Source organism: Merops nubicus, unplaced genomic scaffold, assembly GCF_000691845.1.
Source record: "Merops nubicus isolate BGI_N331 unplaced genomic scaffold, ASM69184v1 scaffold2930, whole genome shotgun sequence".
Taxonomy (NCBI): Eukaryota; Metazoa; Chordata; class Aves; order Coraciiformes; family Meropidae; genus Merops; species Merops nubicus.
In genome coordinates, this window is record NW_008584651.1 from 19437 (window position 1) to 41814 (window position 22378).

The 22378-nt window shown below is 41.8% G+C and overlaps 1 protein-coding gene across 1 annotated transcript in view; it reads left to right on the forward strand.

The window, feature by feature from the left end:
• Positions 1-4653: 4653 nt before the first annotated feature.
• MYO10 (myosin X) overlaps positions 4654-22378 on the forward strand; it is a gene marked incomplete at its 3' end in the record, with an annotated part of 87141 nt that continues 69416 nt past the window's right edge. Inside the window, exons 1-2 of the mRNA XM_008944802.1 lie at positions 4654-4806; positions 19745-19932. Coding sequence (XP_008943050.1) covers positions 4696-4806; positions 19745-19932 — 299 coding nt within the window. The remainder of the gene's footprint in view (positions 4807-19744; positions 19933-22378) is intronic.

The window sequence follows — 22378 nt, forward strand, 5'->3', positions numbered from 1 at the left end:
GACATGCTCCAGCAGGTCCACATCCCTTTTGTAATGGAGGATCTGGATGCAGTACTCAAGGTGGGGCCTCACTCCTAAACTCACTTGACTCAGCAGTTGTGAAATCTTTTGATACCATATAATGCCCTTATTGAAGCAGGAGGTTTTGTCATTTGGCATCGTGTCCCATAATAATACAATAGGAGAGAATGCATGTGTGTTCCTGTCATTGAGAGCCCACTCTGACCTTCTTTCCCAGTGTTAATAAATTGCTTTACAAATTAAATCTTTTGTTAAAATATAATTTCCATTAGATATTGAGCTTCAGGGTAATTTGTCAGTGCAGAAAATTACTTAGATAGTGTTCCGTGATATTCCCCTTCAACTGAACACTTGAAAGACTTCTTTTATTTCCCATCTTGCCAGATTAATTGCACAGGATAAAAATGGCATTTTCAACATAAAGAAGTGAAGAATATTAAAATCTTCGTGCTGGTGGTTTTCATGCTCTTTTAAAAGCATCAGTGAAATTAATTTAATTACAGTCATATGCCTCAAACTTCCAATTTGTTGGCGGGTTCTTTTCATCCTCACTAGTCAATTTGAAAGCATATATTAGTCTAAAATACTAGTTATTCCAAATTGCATGGCTTATAAAAAATGCTTTTCTGGACCAAATATACAAACTCTCCGGACAAATACTTGGACATTTTGGGGTGCAATACTGAGCTGCTCATGCAGCACTATTTATGAATTTATATATTTATTTACTAAAGCCGTCATTTTCATTGTATGTCTTCGATGTAGTATGTGATTTAGGGGTTGTTGGCTTTCCAAATAGAGTCCTATATAGATTTTTTTAATTTATTTATGGCACTCCACTGTTTCAGAACAAACCCCTTAATAAAATGTCAACTGCCAAAAAACTGCTTACCTACTACTCATCTGCAATCTTACCTTTAGTCTTGGTGCATGCCGCTGTAGATTCTCCAGCTTCCAACAGTGGATTAGAGAGTGTCTGACTGGCATCTTCTGCAAAGAGAAGCTGCTTCCTTCAGTAGCAGCTGGGACTCTGGATGGTGTTTCAGAGACTGATGTGGGAGTCTGTCTTATCTTTGTCATGCAGTCGTGCCTATGTCCTGGATGTGCTGGTGTGCTGCCAAGGACTTTGCTCTAACTTCTTTCTCTTCGGTCCCATGTCCAAGGCTGATGTTGTGAGACAGTGAATTAATTTTTTCTACTTTTTCTTCTTTCTCATCTGGGCAGTATTTTGGGGAAATACAAGTATAGATCTCACTCTCCATGCCTAAGGCTTGACATTGTGTCCGAAAGCAGATCAGGCAAGTGCTCAACAGTTGTTGAGCAGGTGGACCTTGACACTACTCTGGGTATGTCCCCGTCAGAGCAAGGTTGATGAATTTTACCCAGTTCTGGAAAGAACAGAATTGGGCTAGTAATCTACTGATTTCTGAACAGAAGTGAATCAGAACATAGGGTCATATCATCAAATCTTTGCAGCAGGCTGTCAAAACCACATCAGTGTGGTTTGTTTTCAGAGTTTCTGCACGTCCATGTATTTTTAACGTTCATTCAAATATTCCTGTCCTCACTTATCTGTCTCTTCAGTCTTTCCTTTTTGACTAGAGAAAGAAATCTGACTCAGCAGCATGTGATGACTTTCTTTTAGTCATATTGGCTTTCTTCTTCAAGACTGACACTGAACAGTGCTCCTCCAGCCCTCGAATATGAGTTCTCTGTTTCAGCAAGCTGTTAACATTTTGGCATCTGATAGTTCCCCCCTACATTATTTTTTAATCTCTGAGTGCCTGCTACAGCTTTTTCCTCTGTGACTTGGGGAAGTCAGGAGGATTGGTCCCCTGGCTTTTCAGGTTGCTTCCTCATTTGAGTGCCTTTTTGGGGTGTTCTTCCCAGCACTAGTAAGCTGTGGTAGGAACAGTAGAGCAGTTTTGATGTGTTGTTCTCCATTCCCCATGAAATGCTTTTTATTGTTGTTTAGCTGAGTTCACTGTTTTGTCATGTGTTTTTTGAGCTTATTCTTCTTGTTGTTGCTCTTTGCATTGCTCCTTCCTATTTCAGCCTCTAATTTTCACTTCCGTAATAACTTCGAGAGTTCTTATTTTGCGTGCTGTCTCGTCAGGGTTTAATTTATGGTTTTCCATGTATTCAGCGTGTTTGTTATCTTGGCCCATTTATAACTTGAGAGGAAAGAAGTTTTTTGCTGAATTCTCATTTAGGCTTGTCTTAAATCTTAGTCCAAGTTTCCTGCATGTTTTACTTGACCTTCCAGAAATGCTGGCAAGATCCTTGAGGATGGATGCTCCTGCATTCTACCAATGAGCTCCTCTTAAAGTTCAGGAGCCAACTTGTTCATCTTCCTCTTCTGCATACTGACCCTGCAAAATGGCTCTTGGTTCCTATTTCCGGAAGATTTCAACTGCTGTAATATTTCATAGTGTGATCTTCTAATTAGTAACGATAAAGTTCAAGGTAGCTTTTTCACATCCTTATCCTACTAAAGGCATGAGTCAAGTTGGAATGAAACAAAGCCAGCCTTTCAGGCCTTGAGCAGCAGGACCGCAGAAAGCCCTTTTGAAGAAACTGAGGTCTGCACATGTGGTCCTGATGCCCTATCTGATGACTTTGATCATGCTAGATGATTTTGACCAAGTTTTACAGTGGGTTGAGGAGACCTGAGGAATGCATGGTTCTGGTGAAAATTAAAAGTAAAGGAAAAGTAACTGCCTAGTATTGGGGAAGAGATCCTTTTCCTTTCTGATTTGGGTGGCAGCCATTATGACCATTTAGTGTGTTTTCTCGCTGGTCTACTCACAGGCCTATCTGAGTGAGCTCTCAGAGCCGTTTCCTTACCCAAACAAGAAGGCAACACGCTCATAGGATGTGTCAGCCCCTTTTGGTTTCCTCATTCTCATACTGAGTCTATTTTTCCATTTTAATTCCAGGCTGATACATCCTCTGTTAAGTTGCGTACTAAAATTTGCTGTCCTTAAATTCTTTTTGTTTCCAAATATTCCAGGTTACAATATTTTTGTTTACAGTCTGACCCTCCGGGATTTTCATCATGGTTCCATGAGTAGGAACTGCAGTTAATTACTCTTGGGATGTAATTACCTGTAACTCCACTGGCGCTTGGTGTGCTGTCTTGGACTTCTAACACTGTTAGAAATTAATTTTCCTGGTTCTCTTTTCTCCCTTGGCCATCCCCCAGTGTGCTTTGTGCTGGTGCAAGTGATAGTTGTGGCAGTGCAATGGCCTCTGCCAGCAGTTGGTGTGCCCAGGACTCTATTTCAATGAACAAGGATCATCAGGCAGTTCTGGTCTGTCAGCTGGTGGGATATCCAAGCACAGAGCTTCAGTGTTACATCCAGTCTGCGTTCAGCCTCTTGCTTCTCAGCTCCGTTTTCTCGGTTGTCTCAGCAAGACAGACAACATCACTGGTTTCCTGAATGGCCTCCTGTGATGATGTGACCAGGAGCACAGGTAGGTTTTCACACTGAAAACCTCTGAGGAGTTTCCTCCTCCTGCGCAGCCGTGGCCCCGGGTGCTGCCCCATCCTTGCGCTTCTTCCGGCTGCCTTATAAACGTTGTTTCGAAGAATTTTGGAAGTTTTTTTTTTAAATGGTTCTACATCATTAAAGTATTTGCATTAACCCCACGCTTGACTTTCTTACACTGAAATGGGGGCATTTGTGAGGACTGGTATTGCCTGAGTAGCACGGGCTGTGAGATGCAAGCGTGTATCTATAAGGATGAGCTGCCAAGATGTAAATTAAAAGGAAATGGGAAGCTGAATTCCAAAGCTATTTTACAGTCTTTAGTGATGTTGTTAGTATTCATAAAAGTTTAACTAGATTGAAGGTGTGTACATCTTCTGACCATACTTGTGATAGTTTTACAGAAGATATGTAAAAATGTTTTCTGACTGTTTAAATTGTCATTTTTTTGAGAGCTTTTACTCTCTGTTTGGAACAGGCTTCAGAAATTCGTCTCAATAATCCATTAATTAGAAATGATTTCTCCTCTTCATTTCCAAATATCTGTAGCACACTGCACTTAGCATGCTACTTATATTAGGAATAATAACCTAACCCAATAGGGTTCCTGACCAGATAATTGAATGGAAACATTTAAGTGGGTTTCAGATCAAGCTTTTAAACACTTACAGCCAGTAAGAGCAATAATTTTAATTTGCTGTTTTGCACTGTAAAATATTTCTTCCCAGAGTAGTTTGAGTATAAGTGGAGCTTACTGTAAGGGGTGGGGTTTGGTTTGGTTGGTTTTGGATTTGTTGTGAACAGTTCTTGCTTGGTTTATTTTTCTCCTAAGGAAGTCTAACAGTAGTCCAGAGTGAAATGAGATTGCATTTACCTTTAAAAAGGAAAAGACCTTATAGTCCTCAGTGCATTGTCAGTATCTGCTACTTCCATATGACCCCCATGTATGGATTTGGGGCTTCAGTTATTCTTGGAGAAGCTTTAGGAGAAAGTATGACTCGCAGGGTATTATATTTTACAAGTCTGCACACTGCTAAACTGGATAGGGAAAATGAATGGGTAAGAGAGCTCCATTCTTGGGAGTTTCTGAATGTGTACTCTGATTATTATATTTTCTTTGTTTCCTCTCTTTCAGGTATTCACTTATAAACAGAGCACAATTACACGCCAAAAAGTGGCGCCTATGCATCAAACGAGCAGAGAGAGCGTGGAAGACATGGCAGCACTTGTGGATCTCCATGAAGGCTCCATTATGCACAATTTATTCCAGCGTTATCAGCAAGATAAAATCTATGTAAGTGTCATGTCCAGAGGGAATGTTTTTGAATGTTTAAGTGCTGTGTATGTTTTGCTGTTCTGTGGTATCTTCTCCTAACGTTCCCCAGTTCTTTGTGTAGCCACATAGAGCTGAAGTGTGCCTTATCTAGTGACTTCTTTCCAACAATGATGGAAGGAGAAGGTAGCTCAGGGCTGGCCATGCAAATCCCTTGGAAACCTTGGAAAACTGGCATGCTACATGTGTTCTTACACTTCCAGTGACAGGGCCATGTAAAGGGCTCTCTGTTTTCTCTTCTTCTTTAGACTCTCTGCCCCAACATGTGCTGTGTACATCACCAGAGAGGGTGTGGTGGGGTTTAGTCTGTGACTACCATTTGAGATCCTGTCAGGCCAAGGTCCAATTCTGATCCACTTCTCCTTTTCTGTTATAGTAGAAAGGGGATGGCATTATGATCATCAAGCTGAGGACCTGTGCTGATACAGATAGTTGGAGTTTGGGGTGTATGAGAAAAGACAGCTGTTTATCAGTTTTAAAAACTAGAAATTAGTCCACACAGAATTCTTTTTCTCAGCTCTGTGATAAAGTTTTTAGTGATTAGGTTTCTATGCTCTTTAAATATTTTTGTTAATCTTGAACTGACTAGATAGGAATCTTTGCCAAATCTGGAACTAAATGTGAGAAGGATAAAAGGAATATTAATGCCTGTTACAGATTGTGAAATCTCACTTTTCATTGTTTCAGTGGTTGGTGTTTCTGGGTTTGTTTGTATTGTTTGGTTTTGGCTTTTTTTTTTAATAAATTTTTGCTTGCATCACCCATCTAGGCCCTTGATTTGGCAGCATACATGCTTTATTTCAAGCTTCATCTGTTAAGTTTGGCTTCTTTATTTTTAAACATGAGCATATCTTAATGTAAAAATAAACTTTCCCTGTATTTGGATGTTTATTTATTATAAAAAAAGCAAAAAAGGGCACAAGGAAATTTATGTGCCTTTGCACATTCCCTTTAAAGTGGCTGGTACAGGAAATCCTAAATGTTGACGCAGTTTTCTTTACAGAAGTCTGTATGTGTGGGATTTTTTTTCTCAAAACAAATGAACCACTTTGCCCTTCAGAAAAATTAGTTAAAAAAAAAATAATTAATAGCATATATGAACAATTCCGCACGTGCAGGGAAAAACAGCTGCTTTTTTATAAGAGTTTAATTTAACACCAGTGTTACTAGATTAGAATGCGATGCTGACAGTGAGTCAAAGTAAAGAAAATGTGTTTTCTGAGCTATTATATGTACTCAGATGGAGGATACTTCCCCCTCTTAAAAAGCATGCATGTAAAAGGGGGTAATTTTTTTAAAGAGGCAAAGAATAGCCTTGTTCTGAGGAGACATGTCCTAGCTTATTTCTTAGCTTGTCAAGGCAAGTTTAGGGTATTCCGATACTTGCTGCTCAGCACTGTGTACGTTTCTAGACAAACAGGTTTGTGTGCTGTTAATGATGACAGATCTTCAGTTGCTGATGAATACTCATTGTCCCTTCAGTGTTCCTGATTTTACTGCTTACGCTTTTGAGTCCACCTTGCCTGAAAAGTGATTGAAAAGGTGATTGGAAAAAAGGTGTGTTTTAAAATGCATACGAAAGCCTCTTTGTTGTCCTGTGTGTGTAACCAGAATCTGATGTAAGATGCATCTTTTTTCCCTCCACATTGGTACACCACTCCTGTTGTGCCAGTGGCAGTGCTTTAGCAGGTCAGAGCTCCAGGAACAGAAACCCCAAGAAGAGCCAATTAAAAAGCTTGAATAATTTTATGAAACTTCATAGATATATGTTGTAGGAGGAGGTGTTGTCGTTGCAAAATGAATCTCGTCTTTTCAAGCCTAAAATATTAACTGTATTGAACAGTCCAAAGATATTTTAATATTTGACGGGTTTTTACAAAAAAAAATAAAGACTGAAAGATGCATTAAGCTTACCTTTTTTGGAGGCATACTTGCAGTTGAAGAAAATAGGTTCCTGATCATTCTCCTTTGGGACGAAGCTAGTTGTTGTACAGGACGGTAGAAGCCGTTGGGGTTCATGCCAGGAACAATCAAAACTCTCCAGGTTGTGTATTTGTCCACAGTGTCCTCTCCCTGGACCAGGGATTGCTTCATCAGTGTAGTGCACGTGCTGGCTCTTGCATCCATCTTGGCACTTTGTCTGTGTATGTCCCTTGTGTGTTAGGGATAAATCAGAAATGCATGTGCCCCTCTCTGCTCTGAGCTGAAGGTCTGATCATCCATTGAAAGACTTCCTGCCATCCCCAAATATAAGCTTCCAAGGCTTTGCCATATGCTGGCTTTTAGTTTACAGATCCCTCTTCGGCTCTGTGCACCTTGTCCACATCCTCACCATGGGGAAAATACATGCAGAGGTATACGCTGGCATCTTTTCAGTTATACCCTTGCAGTATTATTGTGGTTCCTGAGTCTTGACAGCTTTTCTTTAGTTTTCCAAGTGTCCTTGAGACTAGGAGGCACCTTTGTACCCTTAATGAGGAATGTGCTTAATTAGGACGTAAGTTTTGGGGCTTGCTTCTTCACATACACACACGAAAATTATATGAAGTGCATTATACTAAATTGTAGTGTAAAGTATCTATAACTTCAGGAATACAGAATAAACAATTAAAAGAAATTTGAAACAGTTGCTTTCTCAGGAAGACAATTTTTTATGTAAATCTTCCACTGTCAACTTGTGGTTTTGTCTATATTTGAAGAGCTGCTTCTCCAGCAGTGAGCATTTAAGTAAATATCTTCAGATGTTTCAGTTCATTTCGATCTCCATTTACTTAATAATGTATTTGTCTCACTTAATCATACTCATGCTCCTAAACTTTTCACTACTTCCTAATTAATACTATAAAGATGTTTGCTATGGATGCCAAGTTTTGTCAAACATGTCAATGACTTTTCTTTGCTGCTGCAAACAGCTGCAGCTATAAAGGGTCAGCAGAGGGTTTTCTGTTTCTTGCTGTTTGTTTGGGAGTGAGGAATATTGGTTTAGCATACAGATGGTATTCTTAGGATAAATTATCCCAACTCTGTGCCTAATGAGTTGAGGCTCTTAGCTGAATCTTTACTGTTATCAGGAAGGTAAATGACTAAAATTGTTTGTGTCTGTGTGTCAAGTCTGTTGACATCTTCTTGTGGTATTTTTTGTTTGAAAATCTGTATAGCAGCTTTCCAGTACCCAAAGGGGGCCTGTAAGAAATCTGGAGAGTCTCCTAATACTACAAGGGCATGTAGTGGTAGGACAAGGGGCAATGTATCTGAACTGAAATAGGGTACATTTAGATCAGATGTAAGGAAGGGTACATTTAGATCAGATGTGAGAGAGGTGACACGCTGCAGCACATTGCCTAGAGAAGTTGTGGATGCTCCATCAAGGGATGTGTTCAAGGCCAGATTGGATGGAGCTTTGAGCAAGCTGGCCTAGTGGGAGGTGCCCCTGCCCATGACAGGAGGGTTGGAACTAGATGATCTAAACATTCCTTTCCAATCCAAACCGGTCTATGGTTCTATGAAGAGTGCATGATTTGCCTTTTTGGCCTGTGAGAAGCATGAGATGTACAAGACCTTTCTTAATTAGTTAAAGCAGGCTCCTATCTGATTTTTTTTCAGGTTTCTTTAGCTAAAAGCAGTATTAATCATTTGCTTCTGGGGTCTCACCGCTGTTGTTGCCCTGGAAAGAAGCAGAGTTAGAACTGCAGTGATCACATGGTGCAGGGGTTTTCATTGCTACTTCCTCCCCTATCTTATTTCATCAGGAAGAACTTGATAGGGAGGTCCAGCTTCTGGACAAGGGCATATAAGAACCCTCAGGTTAGTTTGAATGCTAGGCTGGTATTTTGGCAAAATATGGAAGGATAAATACTAGTGCTAAAAGTGGAAGGTGCCCACGTTTGAGAACTGAGCCTTTTGTGAAGGCGACTGAGGGATTTTGTCACCTCTGAAGCAAGGCCAGCACGGGGCACGCGATGTGGGGAGGGGAGGTGGTGTGGCGGCTGATCTTGTCCCCCTTCAAAGGCGAGTTGTTCCCAAAGCTGTTGATTCTGGTTTACTTTCAGTTAAGTACATATTGCAGAGGAGACTGAGTTAGTCTTGGAGAGGATGCTGTAGACCACACCATGTGGTTTGTGCTGCAAGACACACCAATTAGGGTGTTTGAGCTGGCTCTGGGATGAGCTGCGGTTGTCTTCTCCCTGTGGCCAGCAGTTAGTTACTGGTGCAGGCGAGCAGATTTCAGAAGAGCAGACCAGAGGAGCAGAGAGCAGCTTTTGCTGGGGTGGGAGATGGGTTGGAAGTAACTGCAGTATATGATGTGCAGGTCAGTATGGAGGTTTTCAGATCAGATCCACTCTTGCTTGCCTGAGTTCAAGCAATAAACAAGTTTCAAAGCAGATGTGATTAGTTTTTTGCTTTTGAATTAATCTCTGAAGTGCCAAATAGGCATGTTCTCCTTTGAAGTGGTGATTTGACACGTGCCTGTCTTGTTTAGGTGGAGGACACGTACCCAGAGAAGTGTGCAGTGTGGGGTGGGGTGTGGCAGTCCCTTGGCCACCCTCTCCTGATGGGAAGAGTGGCCTCCAAGTTGTCTAGCATTTGGGTGTGGTGGCCAGGATGGGTGAGAGAGAACACAACCTATTTTTGCTCACTTCCAAATTAGTACTGCAGCTTGCAGTAATTATAATCATCCATTGGGTTTGTGTATAAAAACTTCTGTACCAGCCACGTAGACATGTAGTGCTGTACCAGCCACATCCACATCAGAGAGAGAACGATGGTAATTAGATGCTCAGTTTTTGTGGCTGGCTTCATTTGTCTCTTCAGCTGAAGCAGCAAACATGGAACAGCTTGGATAAGAAAGCAACATTTCTCTGATTTTTTCTTAAAAAGGTGTTAAACTGGAAAAGTTGTCTCTTTCTTGACAAGGCAGCTTGCAGAGCTCCTTTGCACTTCATTACACTGAATACTCAGTTATCTGTTCTTAAAAAGCATATTCGGTTATTTATGCCTTGATTTTTAAATCTGTGTTTGTTTACTTTATCAACATGTTCAGTTGTAGTTGGTTAATACTTGCAGTAATTAGATAAATTATCTTTCTCAAGGGTTCCCTGAGGCAAGTGGTTGATGGCAGTATTAATCAATAATCACTGTCGGGGTTTTTTTTCAAATTCTGTTTGCAGACACAGACACTTTAGTATCTGGGTCAGTTGCTTTCAGTGACTTGTTTGTTTAGGTTTTTGCATATTTGGGTTTTATTCTGAGTATAGTAATACTTTTTTCAGATCCGGTGCAGTTGTTCTGCGTCCTGTTATGATGGTCAGTGGGAAGTGGATGTTGCCACACGTTATAATGAGAAAATACCAGGGCACCCTGAAGTCATGGTTAATTACAAACAGACATAATTAATACACTTTGAAAATGCTCCTGTTCCAATGTCCTCTACCATGGACACAAGTTGTAGGTGGAGGCAGAGAGACAAAGGAAGATCAGTAGAAGACAATAGTCCAAAAGTGTTTGCTTATAAAGACAAAAACTGTCATGACTGATTTCTAAAATGGAAAATCTTGGATGCGCTTCCTGCAGAAGCTGAGCCTAAAAGGAATATTTATCAAGGACCCATCCTGGATAGCCATACCCTTGGTCTTTGGCCTGTGTTGTAAATGAGTGTGGGCCACTGACCAGAAAACCAAACAATGGTTCACCCAAATTGTGTCGTTAATTATTACCATAATATGTATCTAAATACTGTACATGTACATTTAGATCAAGTCCTTAGTTATTACGCTAGCTCCTAGATTTGCATTTATCTTGGTCTTTCCTGCAACCCAACTGTGGCTGCACAGTTCCCTTCCACAGGCATCCAGTGCTCTGGAGAAGTAACCAGTTGGTAGGATATGCTCTATGGTCACTGAGGAAACGACTGTTTGTTTAACTGCTCTGCCTTTACAGTAAAGAAGTTTAAGTGTGTTGATGAGTCACAGTGTTTTTCATGATACTGGGGAGATGGGGAAAATTCTCTCCACCAGCTCCTTCAGTGAAGTGCAGAAAGCAGAAGGGTGCATGACAAATGTCTATACATAGCTACTTACCTCTATAATTAGCATGTTATACTTACACACATCAGATAATGTTTTCAAAATGCAGTTCAAAGTGAGTTCCTGTCTCCAAGCATTAATTACAGCTTCCATTTCCCATCTGTTACTAGAGAGCAGCAGACAAAGATCTATAAACACAGCAGGCTTTTAATTGGAAATCTAGTGGAATGTATTTCTGGTGCTAAAGGATGGTCAGTTTATATAGATCTACGATAATCGGCCTTTGGCAGACCATTGGGGTTTTTTTATTTGTTTTTGTAATACGTGTTAGAGGAAGAGCAATAGCTGCAGTGGTGTGAGATGTAAACAAATGGCATTGGTTGGTTAACCAAATTAGCTTCTGAATTCCTCCATGCTGCACAACTTGTGGGACTGCTAGCTATAATAACAACAACAATAAAGTATGTTTCCCTGAACTTTGTCCTCACAACTGAAAATAGTGGAGATTTTAAAAGTGCATATTTTCAGATCTTAGCAAATAGTTTGGCCTGAGATGTTGTGATCAACAGGATATCATTAAACAGGGAGCTGCTCAGAAATGTCTAATTGAGTACAGCATCATGTATGGAGTGATGACACAAACACTTTGCAGTGTATGGAATGGCTACATCTACACAACGGCTACACAAACATATGAGTTTGTATTCTGGTTTGCAGCACATTAGACACTTGTTGATAACCTGCTGTGTGTATGTGCTGCAGCAGGGCTCTTACCTTCTATCATCAGTGGGCCATTCCAGTGAAACAGATGGGGAGGCAAAGGAGGTCAAAGTTCTATTAAAATATCAGAAAAACTTGTTCTTTCTGTCTGCTCTGTACCAGTTTTTCTTCTCATTTGGTTGGTTGGTAAGAGAATAACTAATACATACGGGGTCAACAGGGTCAACTCCTGTTAGCTTCCATGAGTTTTGAACGATGCCTAAGCCCTACTTAATGATAACTTCAGATTGGAAACTGCAGAGTAGACATCGATCATCTTCTGAGGGTTTTGTCAGTGGTGATGATACATATTGCAAACACCTTCTAAGATATGAAAGCTTGTTTTCATGTTGTTTTCTCCACACCTTTATTGAATGTCACCGCTAACTCCTTGAGCTGAGAACAGGAAGTAGACCAACATGCATAACCAGAGGAAGATTTTTCAGCTGCTTGTGTAAGTGCCAGCAGCAGGTTAGTGTCGTTCAGTCTGAGCTTTTGCAAATGGTGCTGGACGCTTCTGTGTGCAAATTTGCCTCCCTTGCAGGTGAGCTTCCACTGCTTTCTGTAAGATCTGTCGCTTCCAGTCCTGCAAAGGCAGAAAGGAGGGCAGGAATTTGGACTCTGAAACTTAAGCCACTTGTCTGTCACCAGCATGTTTTCTTTATATGAGTAGGCTTTGGATGTGAAGTGAGCTGCACAAAATTTACTGCTTGTGCTATGCTGTCCAACTGCCTTATTCACATATTCCAGCAGCTTAATAGTAGAAAGGCCACAGACAACCTGTTTAAGTTGAGAATGAATTAAATTACTTTTATAGCTGTTGTCTACCTCTCTAAATGGACAACTGATTCATAGCCAGGCAGTTACTTTTATTTGAAAAGGTTTCTACTTCTTGCAAGCAGTTTCAGCTATTTCCTTTCGGTGTCTGTCAGTCTTTACTTTTAAATGCAAATGCAGTCCAAAATTTCCATTTATCAGATGGCTGCTAATACCGTTTGTCATCTTAGTGCTGATTTATAGACCCACAGCTACTTGGCAGCAGTTCAGTGCCATCCAGCAAGCTACCTGGCATAGATTTAGACTTCAGTTATTTTGGCTTTTGATGTCTGTTTTCATGCTCTGTTAAAGCGTAATTCCTGCTCTTCTCCAAAAATAAAAGCCTTTTCTGTTGACGAGGTCTTAAAATGTTGAAGGACCATGGAAGTTACAGAAATCTGGATGTTGGTATATAACATACTTGCTGGCAGAATGAAACAAATCTCCAAGCTTTATGTTAAAAATATTTCTCCAGTGTTCCAGAGACACTGCTTTTTTGGTATATCATCTAATCAGTGTTTTTTGTTTCCAGTTGCATGTGATTTCTCTGAAAAAAACCTTCATCTTACCAAAATGAATCTATATGAATGAAGATGACCATGTTTTTTTCTTTTCCTTGCTGGAGGCTGAATTAGACCTTCAGACAGCTCTGAAAGACTCATTTGAGCATTGGGCAATAACAAAGCAGGAAGATGAACCAGAGTGTGGCCACAGGCCATTTGGAATGAAGTGACGAGCCACGGGGTCTCTGCTCTTTGTGGGGCCTTTTCTGATTTGAGCTGGAGGTCTCCTGGTTAGAGTTAAGCTGTGCACTTGTGCACACAGATTGCTACAGTCTGATGTGCAAACCTAGGTTCACATGCTATATTTCAGCCCATGAAAACAACAAAAATCAATGTCTCAGTCTGATCGATCATGGGTTTTTTTGTTCAGGACACCTCCTCCCTCCACTTGGCAGTGATGAGGAAAGATACTCTTCCATAACTGTTTATATAAACAGTCCATGCACAAAGGATTATTATCTGGACATCCAGTAGATAGGACTGCTACATGGTAGAGGTTGTATTGCATTAGTTAGCAAAAAAATGCAATAAAAGCAAGGACACGGAGTCCTTTTTATGCAGGTGAAAAACTGCCAGAAACCTGTGAAGTTCTTAAATAAGGAAGGTTGTCTTTCTGACATAGTATTATTGTCTCTTGTTTTGGTTTTTACCTTTGACTGCAGCAGTGCTTTTTTATCATCTTTTCTCTGTATTGGTCTCATATTTCCCAGCTGGATTTTTTTGTGTAGATTCCAGATAACACTTGTAGAGTTTCCTTGAGTATCTCCATCCACATGGATCAGTCTATTCAGTAGAAGAAAATTAATGGGAAAATAAGATGAGATTAAGCTATGAATGCATCTCTGAACATGTAGAGAGCTCTTAGTTTTGTGCAGGTTCCTTCTTCACCATCTCTCAGCCTTCTGTGGAGTGAAGCTGAAAGATGAGACAGTGTCTGTGCACTGTTGGCAGCTAGGGTGACCAAACCCCAGTTTTTAACCCTTAAGAAACAGACACGTCTAGGCAGTTTCACTGACCTGCTTAGAACAAGGACACTGTAAATGTGCAAGGTTGAAGCTGCAGGATGTGGGAGGATTCATTTGGTTTAGAAGTTAAGGTATCTGGGTTGCAAAGTACCACTTGCGTCATGAAGAAGTGGCATACCCTTTGCCATTGGAGACTCTGGGGAACAGGTTCATGTTCCTTAATACATTTATACCAAGGGAAGCTTAAGGTCCCATGAATTGAAGGGTTAACATAACAGACAAGGATGCATGTAATAAGGTATGCTGTTGCCCAGCAGTTGCTTCTGGTATCTGAAATAACATATTTTTTTTAAAAAAAAAAAAATCCAAAATTATTCTAAAATCTTCTTGTGGACTGTCTCTGTGAAAACAAGCATAATGCCTGGCATTGAAAGTGCCTTGATCTGCTATGCCTTGGATCTGATCTGTGCTCAGCACGGGATGGGAAAAGGCACCAGGGAGGGAGGTAGAAGAAGAAGAGATTGCTGCTGTTTACATCCTGGACTGAAGGGCATGGGGAAGGCGCAGCTAAGCAGTGTGAGCCTGCCTGAGAAGGATGCTTTGCAAAATCAAGGACAAGGAGAACACTTAGCGGGTGGGTCTTGGATGTAGGTAGTTGCCTGGTATAACTTCTATCTTCTCAGTGGCATTCTGTGTTGTGTTCTGGTTCCCTTCTAAAGGTCCTGTCCTATGAATGCTAACTCCCACCTTTTTAGCGTGCCTTGTGTGTTTACAAACAGTTTATTTTGCAGTTGGTTCTACAGCTGACCTTGAGAAGAAAAAAGGACAATTTAGGGGTCATAACGTTGTGCATATCACAGATTAAGAAAAGCAAAGTTGATGTAAATTTGGGTGGTTGGAAACCCACCATGAGTCACCAAACATGTTGAGGGCTGCAGAAATCCAAGCCTGTAAGGATGATTATAGAGTATGACATTTCCATCTTAGAAATGGCTTGATGGGTTGAAAGAATCTAAACTTCTAGTTTACTACTTCACTTTGATTATGGTTTTTAAGAAAGGAGCTTGGCTTCAGACTTTTTAGTTTATAATTTAGAGAAATTAGCATGGGACTGACTGAAAGATGGGGTATACTTACCACAGAAGGATAAATCAAGGTCCTACCAAGAACAAGGGCATTAATTATCATCCAGTTTATGGCATATCCTTGCCCCTTCTGTCGCCTCCCCTAAAAAGCACACCAAAATATGGCCCAGCCATGTTTCTCCTTTTTATGTTGGCATGTATATGGTGGTTGACCTAGTTGTCTCTGCCTCAGAATAAACTCAGTTGTGATTACAGTCACTCTCTTTACCTGAGAGACCTGGGAACGACAGAGGCTGTATCTGCAGTGTGGGGCAAACTCTTCTCTTCCCAGGTTTTGGGTCCTGACACCTTGAAATTTGGTGTTGAAAATGTAACAAAGTTTGATGGCTGTTCTGTGGCACTTCAGCTGTTTTCTGCCTCTGCAGGTTCTGTGAAAGCACTGATGCTGTAATTCAGTAATGTTACTGTAGCTGTGATTTTTGAAGGTGTCTGTAAACATGCTTTTGTTTCGGTAATGAGACAGATTTTTCTTGTCCCAAACCTGAAGGTCTTGAAAGTACTCTTAAGAGAGTTGGACAACATGCTTTTTCTCAAGGTTGATGTGTATTTCTGCACCAAAGCATCTTCATTCTGTATGTGATCGGTTCCAACATTTGTAGTAACAGGTTGTGAGAACATCATACTGATTTTTGGTGTCATTGAAGAAACACAATGATAGAAATTGAGGACTGCAGCTTCCTTTTGCCTGTTTTAATAGTGCAAGTGGTTTTAGTTTGTATTGTGATTATTGATCAGAGACTTAGTTCAGGAGCAGCACATAATGCCCTTTAAAAGAGTCCTCCAGCCTGTTCCTGCCTTCTCTACCCTGTCTCTTCTCTACCTTCTCTTCTATGTGTTGAGTTGGTCATATAACAGAGAAAAGTAAACTCTTGCTCATTGCTGTGGACTTAAGAAGTTTGGCTTGTTATAGGAGGGTTATACAGTATTTCTCTGAAATACCTCTCAAACTCTTTCAGCTGGCAGTCTTCAGAAATCCTGTCTGTTTGCTAGTGCTTTGACAGATGTATGAACATTTTTCCTATTCATAGCTGCTTTGCCATGCTTTCTTTAAAATAAGTAATTATTGACTGTGATAATCAGATTAGAAACGGCAAAGAACAAAGAGAAAATTTAATTGAGTCTCTTTTAAGCAACGTGAAGTGTCATTCTTATGTGAAAATACCTTTTCTTAAATTTCATCTAAATGGCTACCTTCTGATCTTGGCATAATAAAGTCATTTGGAGATCCTCCTTCTGACTGTTAACTGCTTTAATTTGCCATATGGTGGTGCAGAAATAGGGTTCAGGAGACAGCACCCATCTACTCACTGAATGTCTCTGCATTTTTGGTGTACCTTCCTCCTGGTTTAACTCGCTGCTAAGGTGCTTGCACTTGCAGCTGGAAAGTCCGCCCTCCGAGAAAGTGGTTGCACCGGGCAACTGCTTGGAGTCCCCAAGGGCAGGGACAGCAGAGCCCTGCAAAGTGAAGTGGTGAAGTGCTGCTCTTATGCATGTGGGTGCAGGTCATGTCGTACCTCGAGTCCTTGACTTTCTGGCTCTTGGAGGCTCCATGGTAGGGGCTATCAGGAGTCTGGTCTATTCATAAAAATACTGCTACTAGTAAGAGTGAGTGATAGTTGATGTCTGGGAAAAGTAGTAAGCCTGAAAGTGATGTAGGAGATGATTCTTGCAGCAAATCCTGCTGCTGCTGAGCATCCCAGGAGACATTTACAAAGACTTTGGGAACATTTGTCTTGTAATGGGAACTTTCTTAAATAATGGTGCTGCTTCAACTTATCGATACCCCACTGAACTACTTTGGGTTAAGGTAGAACTTAATTTTAACCCATGCAGATACCTAGTTGTGGCTGCTCTTGTGTTGGGATTATGACACCTGATAAATCTGATCTGACGCATCTGTGAAGAACATAGCTTTTTTTGTGATCTTGACTTGGGCTGAGGAAGTTCTTTGAGAGCCTGAGTTTGTCCTGTCCTGTATTATTATAGTTTGGTGGCAATTTGTGGACAGATGTAACTTGTTCTGCAAAGAGGTAACAACATACCTAAAGCAGTAGAAGACTGGAATCACAAAATCAAAGCTGTTTCAGTAGAGGCTGTGGTTCTTGCTGAAAGAATAAGAGAAGGAGTTCTTAAAATAGTGAGATGTCCTAAGAACTACTCCATGAGGTGAATTGGTTTTGCCAGTATTGTTTCTGCTGTTTCCCATGTTTCTGTTACTGTCATCATACATTACCTTTTTCTCTATGATACCTGACATGAATTACGAGGCAATGAAGCCAGATGACTTTACTTAATAAAAACCTTTTCTTATTCACAGTAATGACTGATATTCTGGAAGTGTTTATATGATTTTTTTAAAAAGTTATGCTTAATCCTTGTGAAACATTGTCACCTGTTAAGCAAGTCTGCACAGAAGCAGGCTGCCCTTGCCTCTGAATCATATTTACCGTTTAAAATCTGAGCAGCAAGAAGAGTTGTGCTGTAGCCAGTGGTCGTGCAGCTTTGTCAGTGCTTTATCACAGGAAGATCGAGAAGTGTGGTGGTGTTCTGTCAGGTACTTGATCATGCAAAAGCTATGGTGTGGATGCTTAGAGTTATAAAGTTACATGGTACTATGTTTTGTGGGGATTTTATATGCTTCTTTGCCATGGCATCTGTTGTGATGACGTGCTACAAGTTACTCTTCTTACATTTTGGTATACTTTAGTCAGACTTCAATAAGGTAAAGAGGAAGATCTGTGGAAGTCTGTTTTTTTGGTTGTGATTGCAGTGTATTAATGTAATTAAAAACCAAAACAAAACAGAAAAACCTCTTAAAATGTTGCCTGTGCAGTCTGGGCTGAAATGTGTATCAAATGGAGGAAGCTTGTTCTTGGACACTTCCTCACTAGTTATTTAAGAACCCAAGAGGGGATGATCCCAGGAAATTAGGCTGTTGTCTCAGTGCTGTAATTGCCCTGCAATACGATCTTGTGTTGAAACAGTATCTTTCCTCTAGATGAAACCTACTGAGCTACTGCACAGCATGGGGGGGTTTCTAAAACACACAGCTTGAAAGTTCACAGCTCCGTAAAAGGTACTTGAGTTACAGTGAGGAGGAATATTCCACTCGCAGCTAATAAAATTGTCATAATTTCAAGACACTGCTGTAGTTCCCTTCAGCAAAAGCTCAAAGCTGCTGCTTGTGTTGGGCCTGATGGAGGACAAACAGGTGGGTAACAGAGAAGGAGCTGCAGGGTAACAGTGGGAAAGGGGAGCTGATATGCAGAGGTAATCACGGGTTAACTAGGGAGAAGAGCAGGGAGGCAGGTAAGTGTGGAATGCAAGTGCTGTGTAAGAGACTGACAGAAAGAAAGGAACACGCTGGGGAGCTGATTGTCCCTGGGTCTCGGTGAGTGTCCCCATGATGGCTTGCTGGAGAAGAGGGCGGCTGCAGGAGGAGCACGTGGGGCTGTGCTTCTGCAGTGTGCCAGATGGTGTTTGCCTCATCCAGCCCTCTCTGGGTAGGGTGCTGTGGGGTGAAAAGAGCCCAAATCCTGTTGTCAGCTTCACAGCTGGCTCCTGTCAGCACGAGAGGGGTGATTGCTGGTGAAGCATCTGTGCATGGGGATCGTGTTAGAGGACTGGAAGCTTTAGAGCCTGGCTCTTTGCAGGGCCGCAGGTGGGCTGCTGAAGCCAGGTGTCAGCTTCCTGCTCCTAACCACAGAAAAGGTGCTTGGCAAAACTGAATTAGTGTCACAGTGGTAACACCGCACGCACCGTATGAGAGATCAATTAACTTCACATGCCCCAGAAATGTACTGGAAATTCTGCAGATAACGTCTTTAACGCTGTCTCCTACCTCCCTTAATTTGATTTTATTTGAAAAATATATTGAAGTGGATAGAGGGTGGCTGGGATAATGAACAGCACTGCAGAGAGACTGTTGCAAATGATCACGTTACCACAGCCTGATGAGTTAAGGCAGCGAGAATGGGCATAAGCTGCTACCTGGGTGGTTTTAACTGATGTGCTCTCTAATTGCAGTGAGATAGAAATGAATGCCTTGTCAGCTGCCGTTGTGCATCAAACTAGTAATAAATTACATTGGAGAAATTCAGTGTTTTGGGACCATCTGTGAGCTCGCATGCTTTTCTTAGGGCCTGCTACCATATAATGGTGCAAGTGTCCACCATAATGTCTGATACTTCTCTTTTAAAAATTGTAGCAAAGAAAGACTTGGGCATTGCACATGGTAATAGGGACTTTTGCACCAATACTTGGGACAGAGTCAGGTTTGTAGTAAGTTGAGCAAGTCCCTAAGAAGGTTTGAGAAGCAGCTGTCGGCCAGCACTCACAGGCGTTACTGTGCAGCTCTAAGCAGTCTTAAGTCAGGGATTTGCACAGCCAAGAAACTCTGTGCTGTAGGTGGACTAAGCATGAAAATATGACAGAATGGAAGTAACTTCTGCCCTTTGGTTGCTTTTGTTGAAAGGAAGAAAGCAGGGAAAAATACTCTCCACCTTTATTCAAGGGATTACTAGGTTTTTGCAAACGTGTATTTGTTGTCTTTCATTTGGGAATAGTGTTGATCTGTTCCATCCTATGTGTAATAACATCTTGGGGGGGTTGGGGCTGTGTGCTTGCAGACTTACATTGGTTCAATAGTTGCCTCTGTGAACCCCTACAAGAGCATCCCGGGCCTGTACGACTGCGCCGCCGTGGAGCGGTACAGCAAGCACCACCTGGGAGAGATCGCTCCTCACATCTTCGCCGTGGCCAACGAGTGCTACCGCTGCCTCTGGAAGCGCCGTGACAACCAGTGCATCCTCATCAGGTAAATGGCTGCTGCTGCTGCTGCTTCCATTATCCCTGCTGGTCGGCCTCCCCAAGTCATTTAGGAGCAGTGGTTTGGGCCACGTGGGGAGGAGAACTCCAAAAGAAAGCAGGCTTTTAAATCATCAGAGTTTGGTGGGAGAGTTCTGAACTCGCTCTGTATTGTTTTGTGGACATCTAAGAATGTGTTTATTTTTCTTATGCCTGTTATGATTTCATTTAGTGAAAAAATATATTCTTCTTTCATGCATTATTTTTGCTACTCACCCATCTAACATTACCCGAAGTGCTTTCCCCACCAGTTTAAACGTCCCTCTGCTATTCGGTAGTTTGTCGCCACTGGACCGTGAACCCTGTATTGAGAGGAAAAGAGAAAATAACCCACCAGTCTGGAGAAACGTGGTAAATTAGAGCAGCAGAAGAGAAAGCCCTCACATTTCAACCACTTAATTCTGCCTGGTTAATCTTCCTTGCCTAATCTCGTTGTGCTTTAATGGTGATTTAATAGCTTCCCGTTGGATCCACGGTGTCGCTGATATTCAGGATCTCGCTGCTGCCGAATGTACGTTGAGAGCAGTTGGCATTTCAGTAGTGTTTTGCTTCTTTCAGCTCCTCCTTCCTTCTTGGTCCTGCAGATGGGAAAACGCTGCCAGCTCTCTTCCCTTTCCCCACCTGCCAGGTCAGCTGCGTTGGCTGGCACGGGGGCAGGGAGGCCGAAGCCTTTCCCAGTGGATCAGGAGGAGCAGCTTGGTGGCAATGTCAGCGTGGCACCAGCCACTGTTTTTTGGGTAGGGGTGATGTTGGAGGCAGAGCAGGACAGTGACAGAGCTTGGGTTTCCCCTCCCTCTCCTCTCCCACCTTCACAGTGTTCTTGTGATTAAGCCTGTTAGCTCTCACCTTCCTGCAGCACAAGTGAAGTGTGGAGAGCTCTTTAGACACAAGGTGACACCTTTTCCACTGTCTCACAACCTCCATGGGAGCCCTTGTGGACCATGACACAGGGCAGCCAGTGGGGCAGACAGGGCATGAGGCGGAGTGAGACCAGCACCTTTTGCAGCGGGCAGTTTCTACTGGCATTTAAGATTACAGGTCAGTTTGTAAAGCTTCTGGATAAGAGGAGGATTTGGCACATGTAGTTCAGCACCCAAGCTGTTGTTAGAAATGTGGATCAGGTACAACACAGCTAGGTCTTGTTCCAGCTCTCTGCAAGCTCTCGGGTCTCAGTCCTCGCCTGCACTCACCACTACGCAGGTTCTGCCAGACAGCAGCACAAAGGTGGGGGCTGAATGTGTTTTTTCAGCTTTCTTCAATTTCTTATTTTTATTGTTTAATACATAGTGCTGTACATATAAAGCTGAATCCAGGAGACACTCCCATCGTGATCTTTGTCATGCAAAAACAGCTATCCTGAGTCATGAATTCATGTTTTAATGCCAAGTAGCTACTTGTGACCAGCCCATCTACTCAAATTTTGGGGGCCGAGATAATTTCTGGTGCCTAGCAGGTGGCCGTTGGTATTTCTGTCAGTGCTGTTCTGAACTGGCCCAAGTATTTTACCTTTCCTTCTAGTTCCCCACAAACTGCCAAGAGAAAAACAGACTGTATCCTAAAAATGACTTAAGCAGAAGTCTCTGATGTTCCAGAGGAGTTTCCAGCAGTCCCTGCATGTGCCTTGGTACAGATAAGCCATAAGATGGAGAAGTTTTGCATTATCAGTCCCTTTTAAAATTGTTGTCTGTGGTCCTGAATTAAAACAATGATTTGTAGAAGTTCAGTGTTTCAGACAAGTGCTGCAATGCAACCTTCTGAGAGTATCTTGTTTCTACAGAAACTGAGAGAACATGCAGTTCAAATAAAAAATTACAAAGATAGATCTAGTTTCCTAAAATATGATTATCTGCTGTATCTGTGAGGGACTCGGAGCAGGAATTTTCAAAATTACTGAAGGTTTTCAGTGGTCCTCATGAGGTTTAGGAAAGTCCCAGTGATCATATACCTAGTTTGGGGCATCAGAAGTGAAGGTACAACAGTGTGCTCGTCAAATTTGGCATCCTGGTCATTCCTGCATCCTCTACTGGCCTGGAATTACACATTGCAACAAGTCACCATCAGGCTTTTTTGGTTAGTACTGGCATTTGAAAAACATGGTAATGTAGGAGATGACAAAAAGGAAAATTTTGTTGCATCATGAAAACACAAATGGTTCCATCGAGTTAAAGTAAGTGAATTGTTTGTGTAGGCTTTGCACTCTGATAGGCAGTTTCACCTGCTCCTAATTTTGGGATCTAAGAACTTGGTAGGAAGTTTTAACAGCCCCATGAGGGGAAAGTCCGAACTTTCTCAGGATCCTCTGGACTTGAAGTGCCCCCTGCTGGCATCCGCAACTAGCTCAGCTTTGCTTTGGTCTGCGTTCTGAAAGGCACTGGATTCAAAAACCTGTGAAAAAG